Source organism: Chionomys nivalis, chromosome 8 (assembly GCF_950005125.1).
Source record: "Chionomys nivalis chromosome 8, mChiNiv1.1, whole genome shotgun sequence".
NCBI lineage: Eukaryota > Metazoa > Chordata > Mammalia > Rodentia > Cricetidae > Chionomys > Chionomys nivalis.
In genome coordinates, this window is record NC_080093.1 from 70,284,105 (window position 1) to 70,310,412 (window position 26,308).

The window sequence follows — 26,308 nt, forward strand, 5'->3', positions numbered from 1 at the left end:
GGCTGGACCTGGGAGCCCAGCAGTAGGTTCGGAGCTCAGATGGGCTGAAACCCCGAGCTTCCCGCCACCCCCCTGCTTCCCCCTCTGGGAAGGGAAATTACATTTCCCCATTTTAGAAGGGAAGACTTGGTGAGCACAAAGCTGAAAGTACAAGCAGGACAGAAAGTGAAACTGGGCGCAACCCCCAGTATAAGACCCCCCTACCCAGGAGATGGCTGCACTCAGAGGCTGGGCCCTGACATGGGCCAGGTGACCGGAGGCCTTGGCTGGCGTGAGTTCCTGGGACTGGGCAGAGGGATGGGAGGTTTGACGGAGAGCCTGGGAGAGCTGGACAGGTAGGGCAGGGGCAGAGGGCTGAGGGGCAACACCTTGGCCCAGCTCATGGGCACAGCTGGCTGACCACAGCAGCAAGACTGGTGTAAGAAGGCAGGGGCTGGAACAGTGCGACTATAGTCTTGCCCAGACTGGGCAAGTGTTAGGATAGTTTGGCTGGAATGTGTAAGAAAGACTAGATAAGCAATGTGGCCAGGAGTAGGACTCTATAGACAAATGAAGACAGGGCTGAGAACTGAGGACAGTCAGAGGAACGGCATGGGGAGGGGGCTGGAACAAGCGATGCCTGGGACCAAGTGGGCAGCCCCTCTGATGCTTAGAGGTTCCCCAGTCTGCAGCTGGTAACCGAGGAGCTAGGGACAGAACTGTAGGAGGACAAGTGGCAGGACTGGGTAGATCAGGAGAGCCGGAGGATGAGGGCAGGCTTCATTACAAAAGGGGTCTTGGCGTGTCCAGAACTTAAAGAGGGTATGAGTTAGCACAGGTTAGTCTGGGGTGTAATCTTTACTAGGGCCCACGGGTACATGTTCTATCCCCATCCTAGAGCGAGGAAGAATTCTGCTTTGCTTTAGTCTCCAGGATGCTAGAGAGTCAGAGTGGTTCCCAAGCCTAGAAGCCTGAATGCCAGAGATCTCAGGCACTGCCTACTTCTGAAAGCCTATTAACCTCTTCCAAGGGCACTCAGAGGTGGTTAGAGATTATGAATAGACAGAGAAGGGGAATGGAGAAGAGCAGGATTGGGGACGGATTTGGGGATGGTTTGGGTTTCGAGGAGAACTGTGTAACTCCCGATTGAGAGAGAAACCTTTGAAGACTGCCCTCTTCCACTCCACTGTCCGGCTCCCTTCCTCTTCCACTCCACTGTCCTGCTCCCTTCTTGGGAACCTGGGACACAGAGATAACAAGTGACCTGCTCGAGGAAGGACTAGGATAGCCTCCTCCCTCCCATCAGTGCCACCCCACCCCACGTCCCTTCCAGTGCCATGCTGCTGATTTACCCAAGAAGGGCTCCAGTGCATTGTGGCCCTTCCATCTGAGCCCCTGGAATAGAGCCACTGGCTTTGCCAGGTCTCCTCCATAGCCCTAGGTTAGTTCAAAGCACCAGAGCTGCCTGGGAGAGTCCAAAGAATCCTTAGCAGAGCAGAGTCCCCACTTCTGGGACAGGAGACTACTTCATCTGAGTTCCCTGAGGAAAGCATGCTGGGCTGTGTTTGGATGGATCTGGAATCCAGCCCTGCCTCCCGGTTCCTCTCACTGTCTGGTTCCAGCTAGTTGCTTTTCCGGGTCTCAAGATCCATCTCCACTGCGAAACGGAGACAATACTAAGGACCAGGCTACATGCATGCAGTTATGCAGGCAACTGACCAAGGGAATCAGTGGGGGTGGTGTATGTGTCCAGGGCCTACCTTTGTCTCCTTACAACAGTGACATTTGTGCAGAGATGACACAGGGCAGCTTCTGTGGTCCAAGTGGTGGTTCTAAGGACAGCTTGAAGATGCCAGGGAAAGAGACTCAGTGTGATATAGACTTGTTCTCGTCTCTGGGGTTCTCAGGCCTTTATCTTGCTCTCTTTTTTATCTTGAGCCCTTTCTCCTCTCTCCAGGGCTCAGCCTGCTGCTGCTACCCTTGCTTCTGGTGCAAGCTGGTGCCTGGGGGTTCCCAACAGGCCCCCTGAGCCTGCAGGAGCTGCGCAGGGAATTCACAGCCAGCCTGCACCTTGCCAGGAAGCTGCTCTCTGAGGTTCAGAGCTATGTCCACAGCTTTGTGAGTCTCCTTAACGCAGTCGGGTCTGGAGGTGGGTGGGGACACCCCCAAGTCCCATTGGGCCCCACTAACAGAACTTACCCTTCAGGCTGAATCTCGGTTGCCAGGAGTGAACCTGGACCTCCTGCCCCTGGGACATCATCTCCCCAATGTTTCCCTGACCTTCCAGGCATGGCGTCACCTCTCTGTGAGTGAAGGGTAGGGAGTGGGGAAATTGGCAGAGGAGCCTGGTACACAGACAAGGGTTTAAGTGAACATGGATCTCCAAGTTTGTGTGGTTAATATGCTCTGTGTATAGAAGAGAAGCTGAAAGGATAGTGGATAGTGGCACACATCTGTAACCCCAGTCCTTAGGAAGCAGGGACTTCAATTTGAGAGGGGGGAGAGAGGGAGGGAAAGAGAGACAGACGGAGGGAGGGAGGGAGGGAGGGAGAGAGAGAGAGAGAGAGAGAGAGAGAGAGAGAGAGGAACAAGGAGGGAGATGAAGCATGCTGGAATTTGAAAATGGGAAAGGAAGAGCTAGTTCCAGGACAGGCTCCAAAACCACAGAGAAACCCTGTCTCGAAAAACAAAAAAAAAAAAAAAAAAAAAAACAAACAAACAAAAAAAAATGATGGTGAGACTGACTCCAGGTAGGGGAGGAGGTGGGGCTGGGAGTGCAGGGGGGTTGGGGTGGAGGAAAGATACGGTGTGGGCTAGTGACTTGGATGGGAGTGGGGTCAGGTCAGAGATGAGAAGATTGCTGTAGAAATCACGGTGAAAATTAGGCTAGGGACGGGCAAAAGGGGTGGAAGGGGCAAACAAGGAATCTGAGTCTGCAGGGAGAGTTGGATTAGGAGTGGGAATGAGGCAGAAAGAGGTAGAGATGTTGGAAACAGGATGTGATTGACAGGTTGGACAGGGTGGCAACAGAAGGAAGGGAATGAGACTGTGGATGGAGGGAGATGGGCTGAGTTGAGACCAGAGAAGAGTATGGGCTAAGGAGGGGATGGGATAAAGCTCACAGCAATGGTGGGGGAACACAAGAATAAATTCAAGGAGGCAGCGAGATGGCTCGATACATAAAGGTGCTTGCTGTCAAGCCTAACGACCTGAGTTCAATCCCTGGGACTACATGGCAGAAGAAGACAACCAATCCCAGCAAGTTGTCCTGTGACCTCCACAGGCATGTGCACACATACACATACGCACATGCTATAAACAAACAGTGTAACGAGTTCTTTGGGTTTTTTTGAGATAAGTTCTCACTATTTGCTCTGGCTATCCTGGAACTCAGTATGTAAACCAGGCTCGCCTCAAACTCACAGAGATCTACTGGCCTCTGCCTCCTGAGTGAGATTAAACACGTGCGCCATCACGGCCGACATAATACATTTTTAAAGAGTAAATTGAGAATGAAATGAAAACTGGCATGAAAAGAGACCCATATAAAGATGAGGCTGGGTTTGGGGTTCTGCAGGTGTCTCTTGACCATCCCCCTTCCCTTCAATAGGACCCAGAAAGGCTCTGCTTCCTCTCCACCACACTCAGGCCCTTCCTTGCCCTGCTGGGAGCACTGGAGAGCCAGGTGACCTGGACCAGCTCAGAGAGGGTGCAGCTGTGGGCCATGAGGCTGGATCTCCGGGACCTGCACAGGCACTTCCGCTTCCAGGTAGTGTGGCCACTACACCCTTGACCCCCAGGGATCTACAAGCCAAATTAACTCACTGGCTCCCTTTTGAAAGACCCCTGTGAATCAGGTTGCGGAAGCCTAGTGAGACCTTCAGGGCCTGTGAGTAAATGGAGGCATCAGAGCCTGGCTCTGCCCCAAAGTCTCTGCCTGCTCTTGGGGACTGGATTCCAAGGAAAGAACCCAGGGTCACCAGGACAGACTCTGCCATCATCAGGCCCAGTATCTGTTCTCTTCTCCCTCCGATTCTGACATCACTCAGATTCTCCTAGACATGTCAGAGGGCAATAGAAATTTTACCTTAGTAAAAGGAGAATAGAAAACGCAAGCAAGAGTGGGAAGTAGTTATGTCACACCTGCTGACCCTGAAAAATTCCTTAAGAGCAGAGAGGGATTTCCTGAGCTTGACCCCCAGGGTGACCCAGGGGATCAATCCCACCCTGTCTGTAGTGTCTTGCTCTACTATGGCCATCTTTTTAATTAAAAAAAAAAATAGGTAAGGGGGCTGGAGAGATGGCTCAGTGGTTAACTGCACTGGCTGCTCTTCCATAGGACCTGGGTCCAATTCTCAGTACTCACATGGAAGCTCACAAGCATCAGCTCAGGGGATCTGATGCCCTTTCTCACCTCCTTGGGACCTGGCACACAGGTGGTGCACAGACCTACATGTAGAGAAAATATCCATACACATAAAATAAATGTAAAAGTTGTTTTTTTTTTTTTTTTATCTATTAAGCCAAGTGTGGTGATGCATTCCTGTAGTCCCAAACACTTGGCAGGTTGAGGCAGCAGGATTGTGAGCTCAAGGCCTTTCTGGAGTTATGTAGGAAGATTCTGTAGAAACAAACGCATGCAAGAAATATAGAGCTGGAGAGAACACAGCAGTTAAAAGCACTTGCTGCTCTTGCAGAGGATAGATGCTCACAAAGATCCATAACCCCAGCGTCAGGACATCCAGCACCCTCTTCTGGCCTCCAAGAACACCAATCTTGCAAGCCGTGCACATACATACATACAGGCAAAACGCTCATACACATAAGATGAGAATAAGTAAATCATTAAAAATTAAAAAGAATTTTTGGGGGGCTGGAGAGATGGCTCAGCGGTTAAGAGCATTGCCTGCTCTTCCAAAGGTCCTGAGTTCAATTCCCAGCAACCACATGGTGGCTCACAACCATCTGTAATGAGGTCTGGCGTCCTCTTCTGGCCTGCAGGCATACATATAGACAGAATATTGTATACATAATAAATAAATATTTTTAAATAAAAAAAAGAATTTTTGGACTGGAGAGATAGGTCAGCAGTTAAGAGCACTGTTTACTCCTGGAAAGGATCCTAGTTTGAGTCCAGCATCCTCATGGTGACTTACAACCATCTTGAACTTCAGTCCCAGGAGACCTGATGTCTCTTTTCATCTTCTCAAGCACTACACACATGTATTGTACATACATACACTCAGGTACACACACATACACAGATAGATAGATAGATAGATAGATAGATAGATAGATAGATAGATAGATAGATAGATAGACAGACAGATAATCTTAAAGGAAAAGGAAACAGACTCCGATAAGATGTGAGATGCTGACACCCAAGGTGTCTCGGGGAGAGGCTGTCCAGAACAATCATGGCCGTGGTCATGAATGTCATGAGGAGGTGATGGGCAACAGAAGGAATGAAGACTCTCAGGTTCTTCATGTGGCGCTGTGTGATCCGCGGGCCTTTCCTCACAGGTGCTGGCTGCAGGCTTTAACTGCTCTGGGGAGGAGGAAGACAAAGAGGAAGAGGAAGAAGGGAAGGAGCTGCTCCTAGGGGCTCTGGATGGCCCCAACCAGGTGTCATTCCAAGTGTCCTGGCCCCAGCTGCTCTATACCTACCAGCTCCTACACTCCCTGGAGCTTGTCCTCTCTCGGGCTGTTCGGGACCTGCTGCTGTTGACCATACCCCAGCACCCAGGCCCGGCTTGGGATTCCTAACACCTAGCTTCCAGCCCTATGGAGTGACTTTCGGCTCCCTTCCCACACCCGTTAAGACGCTAAGGCTGGAGGCTGGCCAGCAGTATAGGACAGCCTCTAGCCCATTTGCCTTAGACCAGGCAGGGCTTCACTAGTCCCCAGCCCTGACCCAATAACTTAAATGTCCAACAGTCCTCACCAGATATTTATTTCTTGGATATTTATTTATTTTTAGGAAATGATGGTTTATTTATTGTCTCATTCTTGAGTTAGGCCACCGTGCCGGGTGCCTAATAAAGCCTTCTGGCCCACTTTGAGCCTCCACGTCTTCACAGGAGTGTCTGACACCCAAAGAGCAGAACAGCTTGGGAAGAGTCTGAAGCTTCTACCTGCCCAGAACCTTTCCCTACTTCTATATTCTTAAAGTTTCCACAATGTACCCCAACTCGGCCTGGAGGTTACCATAGCAACCTGCAGAGTTGTGATGCTGAGCTATCATTTTGGAAACTCAAAGCAGCTGGTCTGCTGCTCATGGCCTTTGGGCTCCAGGCCCTTGAAGTTCTTTCCCTCGGGCTGGCTTCCACCCCAGGGGTGTGTTACTTTACACAGCTCTCTGTAGGGCTCTAGCAAGATGGGTAGTTGGGTGGGGGGTGATCATACAGGGAAGACTTAGGGGGGAGAGTCTCCCTAATCCTGTCTTCCTTGTAGTCTCCTGAGTAGCCAAGACAGATGGGAAATGTGACCAGGGAGGGACCCATGATAGATGCCAGTGGGACCGGTGCTCCACCAGCTTACACTGTGGGATCAGACTCCTTAGATTCAAGGTCTTCATAAACGTCTGGTTTAGCTGAGGCCCACAGAGGGACAAAGATGTGTTTCAGTAGCTGAGGGAGTCAAGGGTAACCAGAGTCCAGCAGAGCGTCCTGACCCTCCCTTAGGAGGCTTGTCTCACAAGGTCTCTAGGCCCTGTCACTGTGGCTTTGGCCGGCTCAGTCGGGCTTGCAGCTCCTGCATCATGCCAGGATGGGCAAAGCCGAACCTGTGGAAGGAACAGACCCATGGGAACAGGATCCCAGGTGCCCACAGCCTCCTCACCATCCCAAGTGTAGTACCCCATGCCTACCCAGGTCCCAGCATTTTTCTCCTGGCTGGCACTGGGGTGTCTACAGGCCTTGTGGCACTTAGTTCTGAAGTTTCCTCTGGCTGAAACAGCTCCTCCTGGGGTTGGGGACTGGGAGGGTCATACTGCGGCTCAGGAGCGGAAATTCTGCGCAGCGAGGGCCTTGAGCGCCGCCGTGAGGAACTTCGGGAGAGAAGCACACGGCTCCGTGGGACAGAGACGTCCAGGAGGGTTCCAGGGAGCAGGGCCTGCAGGGCAGGGGACACAGAGGACTGTGGAGAGCTGACTTCCAACTTCTGCTTGTCCCTCTCAGGGTCCTGCTGGAGCCCTCACCTCATTCCAGCTGTGAGCATCCTCTGGGGCACTTGCTGTGGCCCCACCCGATTCAGAGAAGCCAGGCACAGTTATTGTGGGGATTTGATGTGTCTGGTGCCTCTCTTGGTCTGAGGGTTCTGGATCATTCTCCTGGACCTCTGTCCTCTGTGCTTCTCTCTCGGCATCCTCCACATCATGCAGCTTTTGTGTCTCTCTCTCAGAGTTGTGGGCCTCCCACTCTCTTGATAGCCCTCTCCCAGCTTCTTCTTCCAAGGGCATCTGATCTCCTAGGCGCCCCTCAGTCTCCATGATGGTTATAGACCCCTCAGCTTTCTCTGCCTGGGAGCCTAAAGTCACGCCATCTATTCCTGTCATTCCTTCTGCCATTCCAGATGTCCCCATATCTGCCTGCTCTCTCTCTCCAGTCCCACCAATTTCTTGGATATCATAACTAGGTGCCTTCTCCTCTACTGAGTTCTCCGAGGCAACTTCCTGCCCACTTTGTATCTCTGTAGCCTCTTCCAGCTCCATGCCTCCCCCGGTCTCTCCTCTGCCCTTGGAATGCGGGGCTCTCCCAAATTCCCTCTCTTGACTCACCCCAGCTTCCCATTCCGGCCCTTCCTCAGCTCCCACAGTCCTGATACCCATGCTAATCTCAGCCTCTGAAGAACTGGTCTGCATATCACTGTCCTGCAGGCTCAGGGCCACCTCCTCCAGGCTCCTCTTCCTACACATTCTGTTTGTCTCCCAAGGCACTGCAGCCTCCCCCTCACTAGTCTTGCTTTCCATGGGCTTGAATTCTCCCACTGACTGGCCTGTCGCTGCCTCTGCTCCTTGGCTTCCCTCCAGCTCCTGGTCTACTGCTATGGAGGTCAGTTCTGCCTCTGCCTCTGCTCCCCACCCTGGAATCTCTGGCTGTTGGGACTCCTGACCTCTTTCAACCTCAACCTCCACTGCCTGTCCTGTTGCAATCTCTTCATCATCATCATCTTCTTCTTCTTCAGCATCTGCTTTTACATCCTGGGTATTTCTATTGTCCACATCCCTTCTCTGGTTTTCCTGAGCTTCTAACTCAGGATCTGCAAATCCCACAGGCCTGAGACAGTCCTCCAAGCTCAGCGCCCCCTCTGGGCTCAGGTCTGGAGCTCTCCTGGTCTCTTCCTGACCCTGCTGTCCTTCCTCAAGGTGTTCAGTCAAGGTCTGGGAACCTCTCAGCAGCTCAGGGTCCTGTCCTTCCGTAACCTTTACTCTCAATACCTCTAGTCTCATCTGAGTGGCCTCACTCTCCTCTGCCATAAACAACTCTTCAGGCCTGGCTTCTGGAGAATCTTCCAAGTCAGGCTCACATTTAGCCTCCTTGTCCAGGGCTAGCACAGCCTCTGTGGTCCCATAGCCCCTTTCCTCCTCGGGGAACTCTTCTGCCTGCATCTCCTCTTCCAGACTCACCCTCCTATCAGCAGGGGCCAAGTCTTGTCTTTCCTCGCCCTCAAAGCTGCCCTGCATCTCCTGGTCTCCCACAGTCTCCTTCCCTACTATCTGGCCTTCGGTCATCTCTTCAGTCCTCTCGGTCTCCAGGGTCTGGGGCTGATGTCTAGCTTCAGCCTCTCTCTTCTCATCTATCTCACCTGGCTGCTCTCCCTGGCAAGCCTCTTCTAGGACCCAGACTCTCCCAGTAGCTTCTGGAATGCTGTCTTCTGAGTCTAACCCATAGTCTGCTTCCCTAATGCCTAAGTCATCAGCGTCCTCCCTGCCTGAGACTCTCCAGGCCTTTCTATCCAGCATGGCCTCAGATTCTGCCCCTGGGTGTTGTGCTCCCTGTGCCCCTGCACTTTGGCCATCCCTCACCAGGACTATCCTCTCTTCTTCCTTGTCAGCCCCTTTGGCCTCAAACCCCTTAGTTTCTGTGACTGCCTCCTTGGCCATCCAGTCTGTCTCTTTGCTATCCTCTGTTACGTTCTGCCTGTCAGGACCAGCATTCCCCTCAGGTTCCCTGTGCCAGGCTGGTTGTGACAACTCCACACCCCTGGCCATTCCGGGCTCTGCTCCTCTGACCACCTCCTCCTCTTCTTCCTTCTGTTCACAGGTTCTCAGCGGCTCCCCACTGTTCACTTCCTGCTCACCGTGCTCCCAGATCTCCTGGGCTCTCTTACTGTTCCTGTCTCTCTGAGTCCCAGGCCCTGCCTCAGGTTTCAGCGGAGCATTTGGCTCCTGGCCCCTGGCACCCTCAGCTGCCTTCCTGGACCCAGTGTCCTGCTTTTCTGCTCGGGGCCTTGGGGAGCTGTCTGCTCTCCACCCCCATGCCTGTTCACCAGCTAAACTTCCTGCTTGGCATCTGATGACCTCTCTAGGTGCTCCCACCCTCTGACTCTGGTCACTTCTAAATCCCTCCAGCGCCTCCTGGGCTTCCTCCTGTATAAACTTCCCCGGCTTCCCTGCAGCCACTTCCCCCAGTTCTTCAGCTGCCTGCCTCTCCCTCTCCACCGTGGGAACTGTATCTCCTATGAGGTAGGACACAAAAGCGCTGAAGGAATCCTAGAAGAGAAGAGAGCAGAGTGAAGACATTCAGGGAAAATCTAGGCCTTTCCCTAGAGGCACTACACCAAAAAGAGTCCAGGTAAGAAATCTGGGATTGGAAACCTGCATAAGGACCAAGACAGGGCCTAGTCTGGAGTACATGCATGCGCTTGTGGAGGCGGGAGATTGAAACCCAGGAAGTCTGGCTGACTGTAGGAAAGGACCCCACACCTGAGGAGAGGCTCTAAGGGAGGGGGAAAGGTGAGACTACAGGGAGTGGCTGGAAGCCTCTGGTATCTCTCTGCCCCTCTCACCAGTGCTCCCCTCAAGGCCTGATGTAGCCCAGGGAGGTGAAGCCGGAGAAAATCCATCCTGTCCGTCTCTGTCTGTCCAGAAAGCTCACAATGACCACCGTCCCCACCCACTAGTGCAAGCCAGTCCTCCCCAGCACCCAAGACACTTCCTCTTCCCCTGCCTGTCCCTGACGTCTCTCCACCCCAGGCCCCGGGCACCTCCCCCAAGCTCATGGATGACTTCACTACAGGCAGGGAGACAGCTGTACAGTGTCCAGGTGTCTCAGGCTCAGGGACACATCTGGAGCTACAGGGCAGAGGATCAGGCCAGAAAGAAAAGGTGGGAACCGGAGGCGGCAGATTTGGGCATGGGGGAGGGGGCATGTGGCAAGCGCAGCCTGAGTGACTCAGGTCTTCTATTCACACCTCAGCCAGTTCCGTCTCCTCCAAGCCACAGCCTTCAGCGAGAGGAAGCTCGGGTTTGTGGTTCCTGATTTGTCTGAGGAGAAGCAGTAGGACGGAGAATGAGGCCAGTGGAAGTTCTGGCTTCCCACTTCCATGCCACTGACACTTCTGAGGGGATGAAGGGCCTGGGTTGGTATTTCCAGTACCCATGTCCTCACCTGTGGCTATAGTCCTGTGGTCATGTGTCATGCAGCTTTCTGTGAATTCGTTGAGAACAGAGGCTGCAGTATCTCTAGGGCCCTGCATGGGGAGCAGGATCCTTGTCTCATTGGTTGAGTGAGCTAGGAAGAACACAACAGGAGGGCATATTTCAAACAGCGATCTTAATGACTGGTGGTTGAAAAGAACCAGTAGAAATGTGCACAAGCTGCTAGAAGCCATTCCCACAGAGGAATGGGCTTGATGAAGAGTGGTCAAGATGCTGCCCTACCACCGAGAGGAAGGTAAGGGAAGGACTCCTTATTTGGGGCTATGTGAGGTGACATATTCCAACTGCCCTCCCAGCCCCGTTTTCCTAATTTCCAAAGAGGACAACTGACTGACATCACAGAACAGGAAAAATTCTTGCTCAGTGAATTCAGCACCTCTGCTCTTTCTTTCTTTCTTTCTTTCTTTCTTTCTTTCTTTCTTTCTTTCTTTCTTTCTTTCTTTCTAACGGGTCTCTAAAGTCACCTATAGGTCTAATGCAGGATTAACATTGGGGAAAGGGGACCTCGGTTTTCTCATCTGTAAAACCAGGGGTTGGACTACTTTCGTGATATTTGTTGGTTCTAGGATAATATGGAAAAGGGCATTAAATGCCTTGAATGTTGCCATAGGCAATTCATGAAAACCTGTTTGGTGGCTGCTATATTTTAACTTTCTAGGTAATCTACTCTGACCTATCTCCTAGTTGCTTACTTTTTAGGTCTTTACAACAGTCTGTGAGGACAACAGATAAGAAGGACTTGAGGCTGGTCGCCTTTGCTCCGAAGCAGAACTAGTCCTTGGAGAGTTGGGTGGGTCTTGGTACCGGAGTAGAAAAGTAGCCATATTTGTTTCAGGCAAGTGAGGGCAGCAGGAAAGAAGCTGAAGCCTCCTGCGCCATGACTAGTACTGGCAGATTTGGTCGGCGACTAGAGTGCCGCTTTTCACGATTCTACTTGTGGCTCCCACCGTTTCAGTTCAAACCAGTGCTTCTCTTGAACTCTCCTTTTCTCACTCGCCGAAGTTTGGGAAGGCCAAAGGCGAAAAAACAGGACCCGGAAGTAGGGGAACCTTCTAAGCACGTGATGGGAGAGGCGCTGGCTCTGACACGTGACCCTCCAACCTGCTACTCTTCCTTGCAGGGAGCTCAGCTGCTCTTAAAGGTACAGGTCCGGGGGCGGGGGCTTTGCTTTAGAGGGGCTGGGGGCGGGGTCCGAAGGGTGGGGCGTGGTTGGACCTGCGATGGATTTCCGGGGATCTGGGGGATCTGTTGACGGACGGTCCTGTGTAGCAGACAGCCGGACCCGGGGCTGACCGCCTGGTGTTGGTCCTTCGCACCCACCTGTCCCAGACTTTCATCTGTTCTCTTGAAGCCAATCCCGAACACACGCTGACTCTGGGCCCTTTGGGGGACTCGAACTCGATGCTATGGAAAGCTCTGCGGGCTCGTGGAGGCGCCTTGAGGATTCCGAGAGTGAGTACTCTTGTCGGTTGTCTTGAGAGTGACCACCTCTGCCCCACGAGGCTTCTGAAGAGCTCGGAAACTGGCCTGACCCCCGCAACAGAATACATAAAACACGCGGGGCCTCCGTGAGTGGTGGGTCATGCCTTCTCTTCCTCCCAGGGCAGGAGACGAACTCAGAGCCCCACGCCCCTCCGGTGGATGGTCAGAGGGCCCAGTGGAAGAATGCGGTGGGTTTCTGGTAAGTGGTCTGAGTGCTGTGCAAAGGTCAGGTGCGACCGGAAGAAAAGGGGGGTGAGAATCAAGCCGCGAAAAGCAACTGAATCTACAAATACTGAGTAAAAAAAACTTGTTTACCCTTAGCTACCTGTGAGCTTTCCAAATCCCCTTAAATTACCGCCGTCACCTATTGATTAGAGCTTCTGCCATCTGTAATGTTCTTAAATGCTTTCCTCTCACCAACTCAGTTGCAACTTTGTTATTTTTATTTTTTTATTTATTTTTTTAATGGAAGCGGGCTTTAAACTCTATGGGCAGTGGAGGCTTGCCTTGAATTTATAATCCTCCTGCCATTGCCTTCCAGGTGCTGGGATCACAGGCCCATAGCACCATGCCCAGCTCCACATTGTCTTTATTTGCAGTGAGGGTATTGAAAGCAGGGCCTTCCGGGTGCTCACAGAGTTCTATCCAAGGGAGCTCTGTCCACAGTCCCTTTGCTTTTGCCTAGTCCTGAGCATAGCTCTGGAAGACGAAAATAAGAACTATTGCTTTACAGATCAAAAGGAGCCCTGGTATTATTTTGATTCCTCCAGTTCTCTTTTAAGGTCAGGTGAGAACTTGCCCCCATTTTACATAAGAGCATACTGAGGTAAGGCCCCAGAAGTAGGAAGCAACTGACTGGGGTTTCAAGCCTTGGTGTTTCTGTTGTACCACAGTATATACATGGATGAGAAATGCCTCCCAGAACTGAATCTTAGTGCCAGCATAGAAGAAAGAGTGGTCAGGGTAGCTTCCTGGGAGAGGCCTTGACTCTTGGCCATGAACTGGTCCAATATCAAAACCTCTTATTTCTAACCCCGACACTGTTATTGAGGTTGCTGTTTGAGGGGTACGGGTAAGGGAGAGATCTTTAAGGGCTATAGGTCGAAAGAAAGCCAGGAAGTGAAGCTCTCTCCTCGTTCTAGGATCCTGGGTCTTTGCAACAATTTCTCATACGTCGTGATGCTGAGCGCTGCTCATGACATCCTTAAGCAAGAGCAGGCGTCTGGGAACCAGAGCCACGTAAGTGAGCCCCTCTTCACCACCACGGGACTGCTGAGGATGCATCCAGGGCCAGAGGTCCCCTGAAAAACTCATGAAGTAGCCACAGGTGGACCAAGGGAGTTAAAGTCCCTAGTCTCCCATACATCAGGGCCGGAGGGATGCTGAAGAGAGCAACAGGTACCAGGTTGGTGAACTCAACTAACTGGCTGCATGAGACTTTGTTCTGTAGCGTGTTTTGTCATCTGAGTCCTGTTGACATTTGGGGCTGGGTGACTATTGTACAACCTAAAGTGACAGCCAAGAATGTCTCCAGATGTTATAAATGTTGCTAGCAGGTAAAATCACCCCAGGTGCAGAACTTCTTGTCTCCATGATCTCGAAAATCCCTAAGAACAACTTCTACTTTGCAGGTTCAATAGGGAATTTGGTCCAAGGTGAGGTTTTTTTTCCAGAAACCCAGATTGCTATATGAATGCTCTTAAATATGTTATATCCATCTTAGGGGGGGTCATCGTTGGCCTCTGGGCCAATAGTTTGAGTTGCTTATCAACACTCTCCTTCACAGTGCACGTGGAAAAATTTAAGGCCCCAGGAAGTCCATGCCTACCCAAAGCCATCTGTCAAGTTAGGGCAGAGCTGGGACTGGACCTTGTTTAACCTCTTGCCTCCTTATAGGAAAGACTTTCTTCTCTCTCATAGGTGGAGCCAGGCCCAACACCCCTACCTCACAACAGCTCATCTCGATTTGATTGCAACTCCATCTCCACAGCTGTGAGTACCCACACAAGGCCCCATGATCCGTGCCTCCGCACCCAGTTGGTACTGTCAGTATGACAATGATCAAGACTGCCAGTTACTGGGGGCCCTTTCTGTGAGTGGTAAATTACTCAGGTAACCAACCCTCAAGGTGGCTTCGTGCACGAGGCACTGCACGCTTCCCCTTTTGGGATGAGGAAACTGAAGCTCGGAGCATTTAAATAAACGCCTTTACACCCATTGGAGAAGCCCAAAGCTGGGAAAGCTGAAACTAAACACTGGTCTGTCTAACTCCAGAGCCTGACCTTGCAGAGGTCTCCGAGGCTGGTTCTACTGCTGGTTTGGGAAGGTTACCTCTGGGAGGGTCTCGGCTCTTACTGTGTTCTCCCTTCTCAGGCAGTGCTCCTGGCAGACATCCTTCCCACCCTCATCATCAAACTCCTGGCTCCTCTTGGCCTTCATTTGCTGCCCTACAGGTCTGGGTCAGGGTAGCAGGAGGAAGGCAGAGACGGGAGGTAGCAGGAGGCTGGCGAGTCTCGAATGGAGGCGGCCTTCTGAGTTCCTCTCCATCTCTTCTCAGTCCCCGGGTCCTCGTCAGTGGAGTTTGTTCTGCTGGAAGCTTTATCCTGGTTGCCTTTTCTCACTCAGTGGGGTTAAGCCTGTGTGGTGAGTATGCAGCTTTGTGGGGTGGATGGGCCTGGAGAAGCCTCCACAGTCTGCTGCTGATGTAGTCTCCCCAGCTTCCCAGAGTAAAAGGCTATGTCTGTAACCCCAAGAGACTGCTAGTGGTGTTTGTCTGGGACACACACACTTGAGAGACAGGAGGATTGTGATTGCGTCTGGGCCACATAATGCGTTCAAGGCTACCCTAAGCTGCACAGCAAAATGCTGTCTCAGAAACAAGGAGAGTGCCAGGCCAGACTGATCTACACAGCAAGTTCCCGACCAGCCTGGACTACATACTGAAACCTTGTCTAAAAAACAAACCTGCTAGAGCTCCCCAATCAGAGTGTGCTCTAGGAACAATTTGGAGGTGTTAGAGGAAGAGATGGGTGAACCAGTACAGACTGGGCTGAGCAGGGCCGAATAATTGGGGGGATGGGGTACAGTCTCAGAGAAGACACGTGGAAGAGGGTGTGGCTCTTTCAGATGAGACCCTACCCTGTCCATTCTGTTCGGTGACGTCTGCTTTTAGCTCGCTGAGCGGATGGAGAGATGAAGCTATAATCAAGCACCGCAGGGGACTGTTCCTTTCCATTAAAGGCCACCATATGCTTTTCATCCTCCCAGGAGTGGTTTTGGCCAGCATCTCCTCAGGTCTAGGGGAGGTCACCTTCCTCTCACTCACCGCCTTCTACCCCAGGTAAGCAGGCTGGTCAGGAAGGAAGAGGAGAGGTATGCCCCCTGCTGGCTTCCATCTTCCTAAGTGCTCCTGTGTTCTCCTCAGCGCTGTGATCTCCTGGTGGTCCTCGGGGACTGGGGGTGCAGGGCTCCTTGGATCGCTGTCTTACCTGGGACTCACGCAGGCTGGCCTTTCCCCGCAGCACACCCTGCTTTCTATGTTGGGGATTCCCATTCTGCTGCTGGCCAGGTGAGTGTCCTTGAGCCCAAAGGACAAAACTGTGGGGGAGGAGAAATTTGATCCGGTTCCAGTCTTGAGATCTGCTCAGCTTTCTGAGGACATGTGGATTCTGGGCTCTCGACAGCCCTCAATTTAAGTACCAGAGTGGGCATGTATTAGCTGGGTGACTCTGGACAACTTCATTCCTGACCCCCAGTTGTCTCTGTAACGTCACAGTGGTTGTCCTTTCGTGTCAGTGGTGACGTGAAGCATCAGCACAGGGGGGCTCTGAGACTGGACTAGGGCTGGAGCGCGCTCAGTGTTTATTCTGTGTGGATCTGTGTGTAGGGAAAACATTAAACCAGGAGTGTTGGCACACGCCTTTAAACCCAGCACTCAGGAGGCAAAGGCAGGGGGATCTCTGTGAGTTTGAGACCAGCCTGGACTGTATAATGAGTCCCAAGACAGCCAGAATTATATAGTGAGACCCTGTCTCCCCCAACTCACACACACACACACACACACAAAAAAAAAAAAAAAAAAAAAAAAAAAAAAAAGGAAAGAAAATATTACCTAGCCAGTTAAAGCTGTAACTTCATCTATAGCTTAGGACTGTTGTGGTGTATTCACCAGAGAAGACTGCTCGAACATGGGCTTAAGTCAGTAAAAAGTATTTGTTAGTCAGCTGACAACTACTCTGGGTGTGCAGGATCCCAGTGCAGCACCGAGCCTTTCTCAGGGTGAACTTTTAAGCACAAAAAAACATGGTCTGGGTTGACTACTTCAGTTCACAAGAACAGTTACCCAGAAACAGAACTACAGAAGCTAAAAATTGAGGGTAGTACATTTAGAGACTTCCCCAGAACTAGGGACTTTGATGGATTAGGTCATTGTTTTAGTTTTGGCAGGTGGTGCTGTCTGTATGCTGAGTTTTATAGCCTAAATGGCACCTCCGTCATGGAGTCAGTTATGCTAAGGTCTGGGAGCCTGTTACAAGGACAAGGCAAAAAAGAAGTCAGGATGTGTGTAGTGTGAAAGTCTATAATCCCGGCACTTGGGCAGCTGGAGCAGAGGGATCACATGTTGGAGACCCTGGCTCAAAAACTAAATATAGATAATTGGATCTGATGGCAAATGCCTTTAGTCCCAGCACTTGGGAGGCAGAGACAAGCGGATCTCTGTGAGTTCGAGACCAGCCTGGTCTACAAGAGCTAGTTCAGGACAGGCTCCAAAGCTACAGAAAAACCCTATATTGAAAAACCAAGAAAAAAAACCCCACAAAACAAAAGGATGCATTTGAGGCTCTCACAGCACAGGATTGGAAACCTGAGAGTCTGTGAGCTCCCCATCTTTAGATACATACAGATGTATAGGGCCCCCCAAAAAGGTGTGGCCTGCAGGACCCCTGGGGCTCTTGTCAGAACAAGAGCTCAGTGACTATTGCTTTTCTGTTCCATCCCAGCTACTTCTTGTTGCTCACATCTCCTGAAACCCAGGACCCTGGAGGGGAAGACGAGGCAGAGACTGCTGCCCGGCAGCCACTCATAGGCACTGAGACCCCAGAGTCAAATCCAGGTAGGAGACGAAGGCCCTCCCAGGGTCACTTTCCTCCTGGGGTTTTGGTCTCAACAGTGGACACAGTTGAGAGGGACAGGCTGGATGAACAACTTTGGGTCAAAGCAGTCGTGTGTACTTACTGACCATATGCCAGGCATTCCAGTTGCTGAGACCATGGTGTTTAAGATGAAATGAGGACATTTTCACAGAACGGAGAACAGCGATCAGGCCCAGAGTGGTGGTGCACACTTTTAATCCTGACCCCTGGAGGCAGACACATGCAGATCTCTATGACTTAAAGGCCGCCCTTGTCTACATAGGAGTTCCAGACCAGCCAGGACTACACAATAGGACCCTGTCTCAAAGTTTAAAAGAAAGAAAGGAAAAGAAATAAAGAAAAAGAACAAAATACATACCTGCAAAAGAAAAAATAAACAAAACCAGAAAATGATAGTTAAGAAGACCAGGGGGAGCGGGCAGTGGTGGCACATGCCTTTAATCCCAGCACTGGGAAGGCAGAAGCAGGCAGATCTCTGTGAGTTTGAGCCTGGTCTACAGAACGAGTTCCAGGCTCCAAAGCTACGGAGAAACCCTGTCTTGGAAAAACCAAAAAACCAAGGCGGGGGATTAAGGGCTCTGCCTGCATGTATGCCCACATGCCAGAAGATGGCACCAGATCTCATTATAGATGGTTGTGAGCTACCATGTGGCTGGAAGAGCAGTCAGTGCTCTTAACCTCTGAGCCATCTCTCCAGCCATGTGTGTGTATGTGTGGTGTGTGTGTGTGTTTTACAGAGTCTCTCACAGGGCAGTGGTGGCACGTGCCTTTAATCTCAGCACTTGGGAGGCAGGTGGATGGATCTCTGAGTTTGAGGCCAGCTCTGGTCTACAGAGCAAGTTCCAAGTCAGCCAAGGCTACACAGAGAAATCCTGTCCAAAAAAAAAAAAAACAAAAAAAACAAAAAGCAAAAAACAGTCTCTTTGTATGGCCCTTGCTGACCAGGAACTCACTCTGTAGAACAGAATGACCTCAAATTCACAAGATCCACCAGCTTCTGTTTCCCAGATGCTAAGACTAAAGGTGTGTGCCACCATACACACCTGGCTAAGATTTATTTTTATCTTTATTTATGTGTAAGTGGTTTTGTGAATTTACACTATGGATGTGTTAAGTGCCCACAGAGACCAGAAGAGGATGTCATATCCCTTGGAGCTGCAGTTGCAGGCGGTTGTGAGCTACCTGATGTGGGGCTGGGATTCTAATTCTGGTCCTCATGATGGAGCAGCAGGTGCTCTTTGTTTGTTTCAAGACAGGGTTTCTCTGTGTGGCCCTGGATGTCCTGGCACTTGCTCTGTGTACCGGAGCTGGCCTCAAATTTAAAGATCCGCCTGCCTCTGCCTCCTGAGTGCTGGGATTAAAGGTGTGTGCTACCACCACCCTGCAAGAGACTCTGTTTTTAAAAGAAAAAAAGTATAAAAGTAAAAATAACTGTCTTAGAACTGTACAGCAGCAAGTGCTCTTAACCTCCTAGCAATCTCTCCATCTCTGAGAAACCTTTTCTTTATTTAATGTTTTATTTTTTTTTTTTTATGTGCACTGATGCTTTGCCTGTGTTGTCTATGTGAGGGTGTTGGATCCCTTGGAACTAGAGTTACAGACAGTTGTGAGCTGCCATGTGGGTGCTGGGAATTGAACCTGGGTCCTCTGAAAGAGCTCTTAACCACTGAGCCATCTCTCCAGCCCCCAAGAGAGCTTTTAAAAACAACAACAAACCATTTATTTACTGAGAGTGGGAGGGTGATCTGGGGAAAGGGCATGTGCTCAAATGTGGAGGTCAGAGATTCTGGGAATTGAATTCCACCCAGTCAAGCCTGACAGCACATACCCTCGTCCGTGTGAGCCATCTCATCAGCCCCAGAAGGCTCTTTAAAGAACAATTTTGGGCTGAAACTTGTCTGTCAGGAGTCACCCTTGTGAATGTGTAGGTGAACATGTTCCGGGCTCAGGAAACATCTCTGACTGAGGCCTTGTGGTAGAAAAAGAGTCTTGACTGTTTTAGAGACAGAAAGCAGAACCAGAGTCTGGGATGGGGTCAGCAGAGGAAAGCTGTACACTGATCTACAGTTTTGCTGCTTTAAAAAAAAAGTTTAAGCCGGGCGGTGGTGGCGCACTCCTTTAATCCCAGCACTCGGGAGGCAGAGGCAGGTGGATCTCTGTGAGTTCGAGGCCAGCCTGGTCTAGAAGAGCTAGTTCCAGGACAGGAACCAAAAGCTACGGAGAAACCCTGTCTCGAAAAATCAAAAAAAAAAAACAAACAAAAAAAAAGTTTAATGTGTGTGTGTGTATACATGTGTACAAGTTATAAAATTTATTATTTTAGCCACTACTAAGTATGCATCCCAGCCCCATTTAATACGAAGGCACTGCTGTGATGGCTGGTTGCTCGCCGCATGATGGTGTCCAGCTAGGCATTCTGTGTTCAACTTCTTCCCCCTTTCTCCCTGCTCTCTAGGTTCCAGCTGGGACCTCTCATTCCAGGAACGGTGGACAGTGTTCAAGGTTTGGATGGTGGCTGTGGGTGCGCCGTGAGGAGCCTCTGTCTCTGCTTCCCGCTTACTTCTCCCACTCTTCCAGGGCCTCTTGCGATATATCACCCCCTTGGTGCTGGTTTACTTTGCCGAGTATTTCATCAACCAGGGTCTTGTGAGTGAGGGCTGCTGGGAAGGGGGTAGGGAGGAGAAATAGGGCTGAGGCTCCACAAATCTCCACTTGTCTGGTCTCTGCTGCAGTTTGAGCTCCTGTATTTCCGGAACACATCCCTGAGTCACGCTCAGCAGTACCGATGGTAAGAGAAGTTGGCAGGTGGGCGGTGGGCTAGGAGGATCCCTCTATGTTGGGGACCTGGAGTTAACCCCATAGGACCAGAGGAGCGTCCTCATCTTCCCTGCCCCCACCTCAGGTACCAGATGCTATACCAGGCTGGCGTGTTTGTCTCCCGCTCTTCTCTGAACTGTTGCCGAATCCGGTTCACCTGGGTCCTAGCCCTGCTGCAGGTACTGAGCCCCTGCCCTTTCTTCCACTCTCACCTCGACTCCCAGCATCCCTCACTCAGCAGATCTTAGTGTACGCTAGCATTCCTAAGTATGGCAGTAAACGCCGGCAGGGTTCCATATAAAAGGTGTGGTGGCATCAGAAGCCGGCCATACTTGTGGGCAAATACCAGTTTCTGTACTGAATAGCTGTGTGACTCAGAGCAGGTCTTTGAACCTCTAATGCGCCTCAGTTTCCCCATTGAGAAATCAGATGTGGTGGGTCAGGATATGTAACTCAGTGGCAGAGTGTTTGCCTAGCCTGTGTAAGGCTGTGGGTTCCATCTTAGTACTGCAGAGACTAAAATGTTTAATAGCTGTGGGCAACAATTATTTCTCATGATTTTGTACAACAACATTGAGGGGCAAGTGGAAGAATAAGATATTGTTTTGGTTTATTTTGGTTTCATTGTTGTTGTTTGTTTTATTTTTTAGGTTTTTTTTTTCTTTGTTTTTGAGACAGGATCTCACTGTGTTGCTCTGGTTGGCCTGGAATCCAGTATGTACAGGCTGTCCTGGAACGCCCAGATCTGCCTCACAAATACTGGCATTAAAGGCATGTACCGACATGCCTGGCCTCTTGTCACTTGTTTTTATGGTCCTTGTGATTGAACCTAGGGCCTTATGCATGTTAGGTCAGTGCTCTTATTGAGGTAAACCTTCAAACTTTCTATTTATTTATTTTTACAATTTAAAAAAATTATAATTAGATTTTTACTTATTTATTGGGGAAGAAGGCGCTTGCCAAGTAGTGTGTATGGAGGTCAGAGAACAACCTGCAGATTGGTTCTCTTCTCCCACATGTGGGTTCTAGGGATCAAACTCAGGTCATCAGCTTGGGAGCAATGGATAAAAGCTTGGGCCTTTATCCAGTGAGCCATCTCATCAGCCCAAGCATTTTATTTGGAGGCAAATTTTTGGGTTTGTTTTGTTTTTCGTGTGTTTGGTTTTTCAAGACAGGGTTTCTCTAAGTAACAGTTCTGGCTGTGGGGACTTCATTCTGTAGATCAGACTGGCCTAGAACTCAGAGATCTGTCTGCCTCTGCCTCCAGATTGCTGGGGCTGGTTTTAAAAGTATTTGCCACTTGGCTGATTTATTTTTTAATAAAATCATATTTATGTATTTTTATTGTATGTTTAATATATGGTATGTGTATCTGCCCACAGGGGTGTGCACACACTTTCCTGAATGTGGAAGCCAGGGAACACCTTTTTTTTTTTGTCTCTCCTTCTGGGTTCTGGGAGCTCAAATTTAGGTTGTCAGACCTGCACAGCAAATGTCTTTACTTGCTGAGTCGTCTTCCCATATTCCCTACTCCTCACCCCAGCCTTAGTGGGGTTTTTTTGTTTTGTTTTGTTTTGAGTTTGTAGGTTTTGCTTATTTTGAGTTTGTATTTGTATGCGTGTTTTTTATTATCTGCCTGCTTGTATGTCTATGCACCACATGCTTACAATGTCTACGAAAGCCAGAAGAGGGCATGAGATCCTGGGAAACTAGAGTTACAGATGGTTGTGTGCTGCTGTGTAGGAGCTGGGAACTGAACCAACATCCAGAGTGTTCTTAACCACCCAGCCATCTCACCAAGCTCCCCCCCCCTTTTTTTTTTTAAACAGGGTTTCTCCGTCAATTTGGAGTCTGTCCTGGAATTAGCTCTGTAGGCCAGGCTGGCCTCAAACTCACAGAGATTCACCTGCTTCTGCCTCCCAAGTGCTGGGTTTAAAGGTGTGCACCACCACCACCTGGCCCCATGTTTTTAAGGCAGGGTCTCACTGTATTGTCCAGGCTGATCTTGAACTTGATGATCCTCCTACTTCTGTTTTCAGAGTGCTAGGATTTCAGGTATAGGCCCACATGCCTGGCTTTTACCACATTTTAATTGGTCGAAATGTGTTTCATGATTATTTGTCAACACTTTATGCAAAGAGACATATTTTCAAATCAGACAGAGACATACTGCTTGCACCTGGGAGCAAACGCATGCTTCTTTCACGGTAGGTTAGGTTACTTAGAATAACGTCAGTGGCATTTTTGGTCAAGTGAGTGTTTTTATCCATGAATAATTGCTGGAAACAAATTCAGCTGCCCTAACAAACAGAGATCTGTGGTTCTTAGTAACTATGGCTCTCCGTAGCAGTCTCCCAAGAGGAGCCTCACGCACCAGCATTCATCTAGAGACCTCCAACCCTAAAGTGACTTAAACCTCTGACTATGGGTTGAGCATCCCTAATGTAAACATCTGAAACCCAAAATGCAGAATGTACTAATGTGTACGACACCACAAAGCTTCATTTCATGGGGGAAATGCTGACGAATACTATAGTAACTGCCTTCAGGTCACATGTGTGAGTATACATGAAAAATGAGTTTCACATTTAGACTTGGCTCTATCCCCAAGATCTATCATTATGTATATGCTAATACTCCAAAGAGCTAAAAATATCTAAAAAATTCTTCTGTTCCCAAGTGTTAAGGGGTCCATTCCCTGCATTACAGGAAAATACTTTTACCCTTAACATTGAGGAGCTCAACCCATGGGGTTAAAGAGATGACTCAGCGGGTAAAGGCGCTTACTCACCACCAAGCCTAACCACCCAGGTTTGATCCTTGGAATCCACCTGGTAGAAGGAGAAAAGGGACTCCCAGAAGACAAGTGCCATGTGCCACCCCTCAAAAAATATGTGTAATTAAAAATATCTTTTTTTAAGTTAAGATGATGGGCCAGAAAGATGCTTCAGCAGGTAAGGGTACCTGTTGCCACCAAGCCTGACTATAGAATGCAATCCCCAAGTCCCACACGGTGGAAGGAGAGGATCAACTACTGAAAATTTTATGATCTCTACACACATGTGCACTGGCATACACACACACACACACACACACACACACACACACACACTTGTACACTCAAAATCAAAAAAGTGTGCCAGGAGGTGATGGTGCATGCCTTTACCCCAGCACTTGGGAAGCAGAGACAGGCAGATCTTGGTGAGTTTAAGGCCAGCCTGGTTTTCAAACTAAGTCCCATGACAGCCAGACCTACACCAAGAAACCCTGTCTCAAAAAAAGTGAAAGTGGGGAGTGGGGTGCATATTTCAGTGATGCCACCAAGCCTAACAACCTGAGTTTGATATCTGATTTCTATACATGTGCATAAGTGCACATATACACCAAATAAATGTAATAATTTTTTAATGTAAGAAAACTTAATTCTATGATGAAATACAGAAGTATAGATTATATTCTGAAGCTCAATAGCCTCTGACCCTCCTATAAATCTGATCAGTGATATTAGCCCAAGGCTAGGTCAATAGTTGTCAGCATTTACATATGGAGATTCTAGAGTCGCCGGATGTATTAGCTTACAGGCTGAGGAGTTGCCTTATCCCTGATCCCTACCATTACCCACAGCACCAGGCCTCATGCCACAGGTGCAGGTTTGCAGCTCCTCCCCTTGCATCTCTGTCACCAGAGTGCGTTCTTAATGCAGATAGCTGAGCCCTTCCAGATGACGTAGTGATGGCTTCAGAATGAGGAGGCCTTCCTGGTCCCTGGTTAACACATCCCCAGTTAAGTCTTTGTATGTGGATCCTGTGAGCCTCCAGGTGGCAGGTGGCGACCTACACTCGAGGGAGGGCATACAGTGTCCTAAAATAGCAGAACCTGGAACAGAGGAAGGATTGGCACCCTCAAGTGGGGGATCGAGGGGGCTTCTTGAAATGAGAGCATGAAAATTATGGTTTCTCAAGCGCCAGTACTCTTAACAATTTTTTGACTTTTTAAGACCAGATCTCTCTATGTATCCTTGGCTGGCCTGGAATGCACTATGTAGACCAGGCTGGCCTCAAACTCAGAGAGATTTGCCTGCCTCTGCCTCTGGAGTGCTGGGATTAAAGGCATGCGCCACCACACTACTGACCCTCTTTTTTTTTTTTTTATTTATTATGCGAATGTTTGCCTGCACATGCATGTGTGAGAGTATGTGTGTAAACTACCTGTGTGCCTGGCACTTGTGGAGGCCAGGAAGGGTGATTATAGATATTCCTGAGCCCCATAGGTGCTGGGAACCACACTCAGGTCCTCTGCACAGCAGTAAGCTCTAGTAACCACTGAGCTGTCTTTCCAGGCTCCATTTTCTTAGTCTTGACATTTGCAGTCTGATAGTTTGTTGTGTTGTCGTCTTGTCCATTGTGGGTGCTTAGCGGTGTCCCTGACTAGATGCAGTGAGACAGTCAGGGAGGCCTTCAGACATTGTCAGAGACCCACTGGTCTCAGTCCAGTAATGAGGGGAGAATGGGGGTGTTCAGGGGAGCCCTGGGGTGCCGAAGATAACACTGGCAGAGCACTTGCCTGTGAAGCACAAGGTCCTGACTTCCATCTGCTGGCGGGGGGTGGGCAGTGAGGAGGAGAGCAATGTGGGGGAGTCTAGGTGTGATGGTTCATGCCAGGAAGAAAAACAAAACAAAAAAGCCAAGGAGGAAATGAGATGACCACTGGCCACAGTGGAAATGACCATGATCCAAGTTCCAAGTTGAGAGATCACCAGTGAGGGACAGTTGAGGAGCATTCCAGGCTAGGAGTTATGGGAGCAAAGGAAGGGAGGAACCTACAAGGTGTGGGGGGATGAGGATGGGGCAAGGGAAGGCCCACCAAGGTCTCAGGGTCCTGCAGGCCCTGCTGGGCACTGGGATCCCATCCAAGCCTGTTAGTCCCTTCTTTCCCTTCCCCAGCTTTGAGACTTGCAACTTCTGTGCTGTGCTGTGGCTCAGTCTCAAGCCTCCCCTTGCCTCTGTCCACAGTGCCTCAACCTGGCCTTCCTACTGGCTGATGTTTGCTTGAGCTTCCTGCCCAGCATCTACCTCATCTTCATCATCATTCTGTATGAAGGGTTCCTGGGTGGGGCCGCCTACGTGAACACCTTCCACAACATTGCTCTAGAGGTCTGTGCCAGCTGGGTAAGGGCTTTGGGTGGCCTCCAGATTCCTGTGGATGGAAGCCTAACACCATATTCTTTGCTCTCCTAGACCAGTGACAAGCATCGAGAGTTTGCCATGGAGGCTGCCTGTATCTCTGACACCTTGGGAATCTCCATGTCAGGGGTCCTGGCCTTGCCTCTGCATGACTTCCTCTGCCATCTCCCTTGACATGGTTTGTTCAGGACACACTGACCTGCAGACAGATGAGACACACTTGTGAGCTCTGCTATAGCCCTTCCTAGCAGGCTGGGGAGTGGGAAGAGCTACAGTCCTGCCCCGCTTCAGCAAGGAGCCCCCATTGTTTCCCACCCCTGAGCTGGTCTCTGGGAGTTTTCCCTCAGCCTCATGCCCTTCTAATAAATGCTTATTTTATCAGTTTACCTTTTGTGCCGTGTAATAAGCTTTCTGTCGGACTATCTTTGTATCGCCCCTTCCCCAAATAATGACATAGAGACTTATTATTAGTTATGAAAACTTGGCCTTAGCTTAGGCTTGTTCCCAACTTTCTCGTATAGCTCAGTTGACCTGCTTCTACTAATCTACCTCTGTCATGTGGCTTGGACCCTCTGTACTGTATGTCCAGTTTGTTGCGTGTTTTCCTGGTGTCTCTGCCTTTCTTCTTCCCAGCATTCTCTCTTTCCCCTGAAATCCTGCTTATTCTCGCCTACTTATTGGCCGTTCAGCTCTTTATTCAGCCAATCACAGTGACACATCTTCACACAGTGTCCACAAATATTCACAACACCTCCCTCCTTTTGTCCAAGTGAAAAGGGAAGGTTTTAACTCTAACACAGTAAAACCATATAAAATAAGAACAGTTATCTGGTAAGAATTACATTCACATGTCCAGTCCATTTGTATTTGGCATATTTAAAGAAATTACTCCACTATCTATCCTATCTTGGTGAGTCCAGAGTTTTATTCCTAAACCATTTTCTATCATAACTTGTATTACCAACTGAAAAATATCTTTTTAAACTTAAAAACATTTTCTTAGATAAACCACTTAAGCTTTTACGTCTCTCAGC

General features: G+C 49.8%; 3 protein-coding genes across 10 annotated transcripts; 2 read left to right on the top strand and 1 right to left on the bottom strand.

Annotated features, from left to right (window-relative positions):
* Window positions 1-240: 240 nt before the first annotated feature.
* On the top strand, window positions 241-5,745 carry Il27 (interleukin 27). The gene is made up of 5 exons (XM_057779980.1): window positions 241-271; window positions 1,937-2,097; window positions 2,186-2,284; window positions 3,590-3,748; window positions 5,503-5,745. The coding sequence occupies exons 1-5, from the start codon at window positions 241-243 to the stop codon at window positions 5,743-5,745; spliced, it is 693 nt and encodes a 230-aa protein (XP_057635963.1).
* Window positions 5,746-5,942: 197 nt separating this feature from the next.
* Apobr (apolipoprotein B receptor) lies at window positions 5,943-10,083 on the bottom strand. The gene is made up of 4 exons (XM_057778327.1): window positions 9,988-10,083; window positions 7,178-9,691; window positions 6,848-7,092; window positions 5,943-6,763 (listed from the first exon to the last, which is right to left on the bottom strand). Exons 1-4 carry the CDS (start codon window positions 10,042-10,044, stop codon window positions 6,694-6,696), a joined length of 2,886 nt encoding a protein of 961 aa, XP_057634310.1. The 5' UTR covers window positions 10,045-10,083; the 3' UTR covers window positions 5,943-6,693.
* Window positions 10,084-10,397: 314 nt separating this feature from the next.
* On the top strand, window positions 10,398-25,660 carry Cln3 (CLN3 lysosomal/endosomal transmembrane protein, battenin). Of its 8 annotated transcripts, none has more exons than XM_057778329.1 (17): window positions 10,398-10,874; window positions 11,595-11,780; window positions 11,912-12,091; window positions 12,242-12,320; window positions 13,264-13,360; window positions 14,042-14,113; window positions 14,495-14,574; window positions 14,679-14,764; window positions 15,389-15,461; window positions 15,546-15,689; window positions 17,122-17,234; window positions 19,730-19,776; window positions 19,852-19,920; window positions 20,007-20,062; window positions 20,177-20,270; window positions 25,104-25,244; window positions 25,329-25,660. In XM_057778329.1, the coding sequence occupies exons 3-17, from the start codon at window positions 12,046-12,048 to the stop codon at window positions 25,446-25,448; spliced, it is 1,317 nt and encodes a 438-aa protein (XP_057634312.1). In that variant the 5' UTR covers window positions 10,398-10,874; window positions 11,595-11,780; window positions 11,912-12,045; the 3' UTR covers window positions 25,449-25,660. The 8 variants fall into 8 exon arrangements, with proteins under 8 accessions (XP_057634312.1, XP_057634313.1, XP_057634314.1 ...); XM_057778330.1 differs by having other exon boundaries at window positions 11,642-11,780; XM_057778331.1 differs by lacking the exon at window positions 10,398-10,874 and having other exon boundaries at window positions 11,406-11,780; window positions 11,909-12,091.
* The last annotated feature ends 648 nt before the right edge of the window (window positions 25,661-26,308 follow it).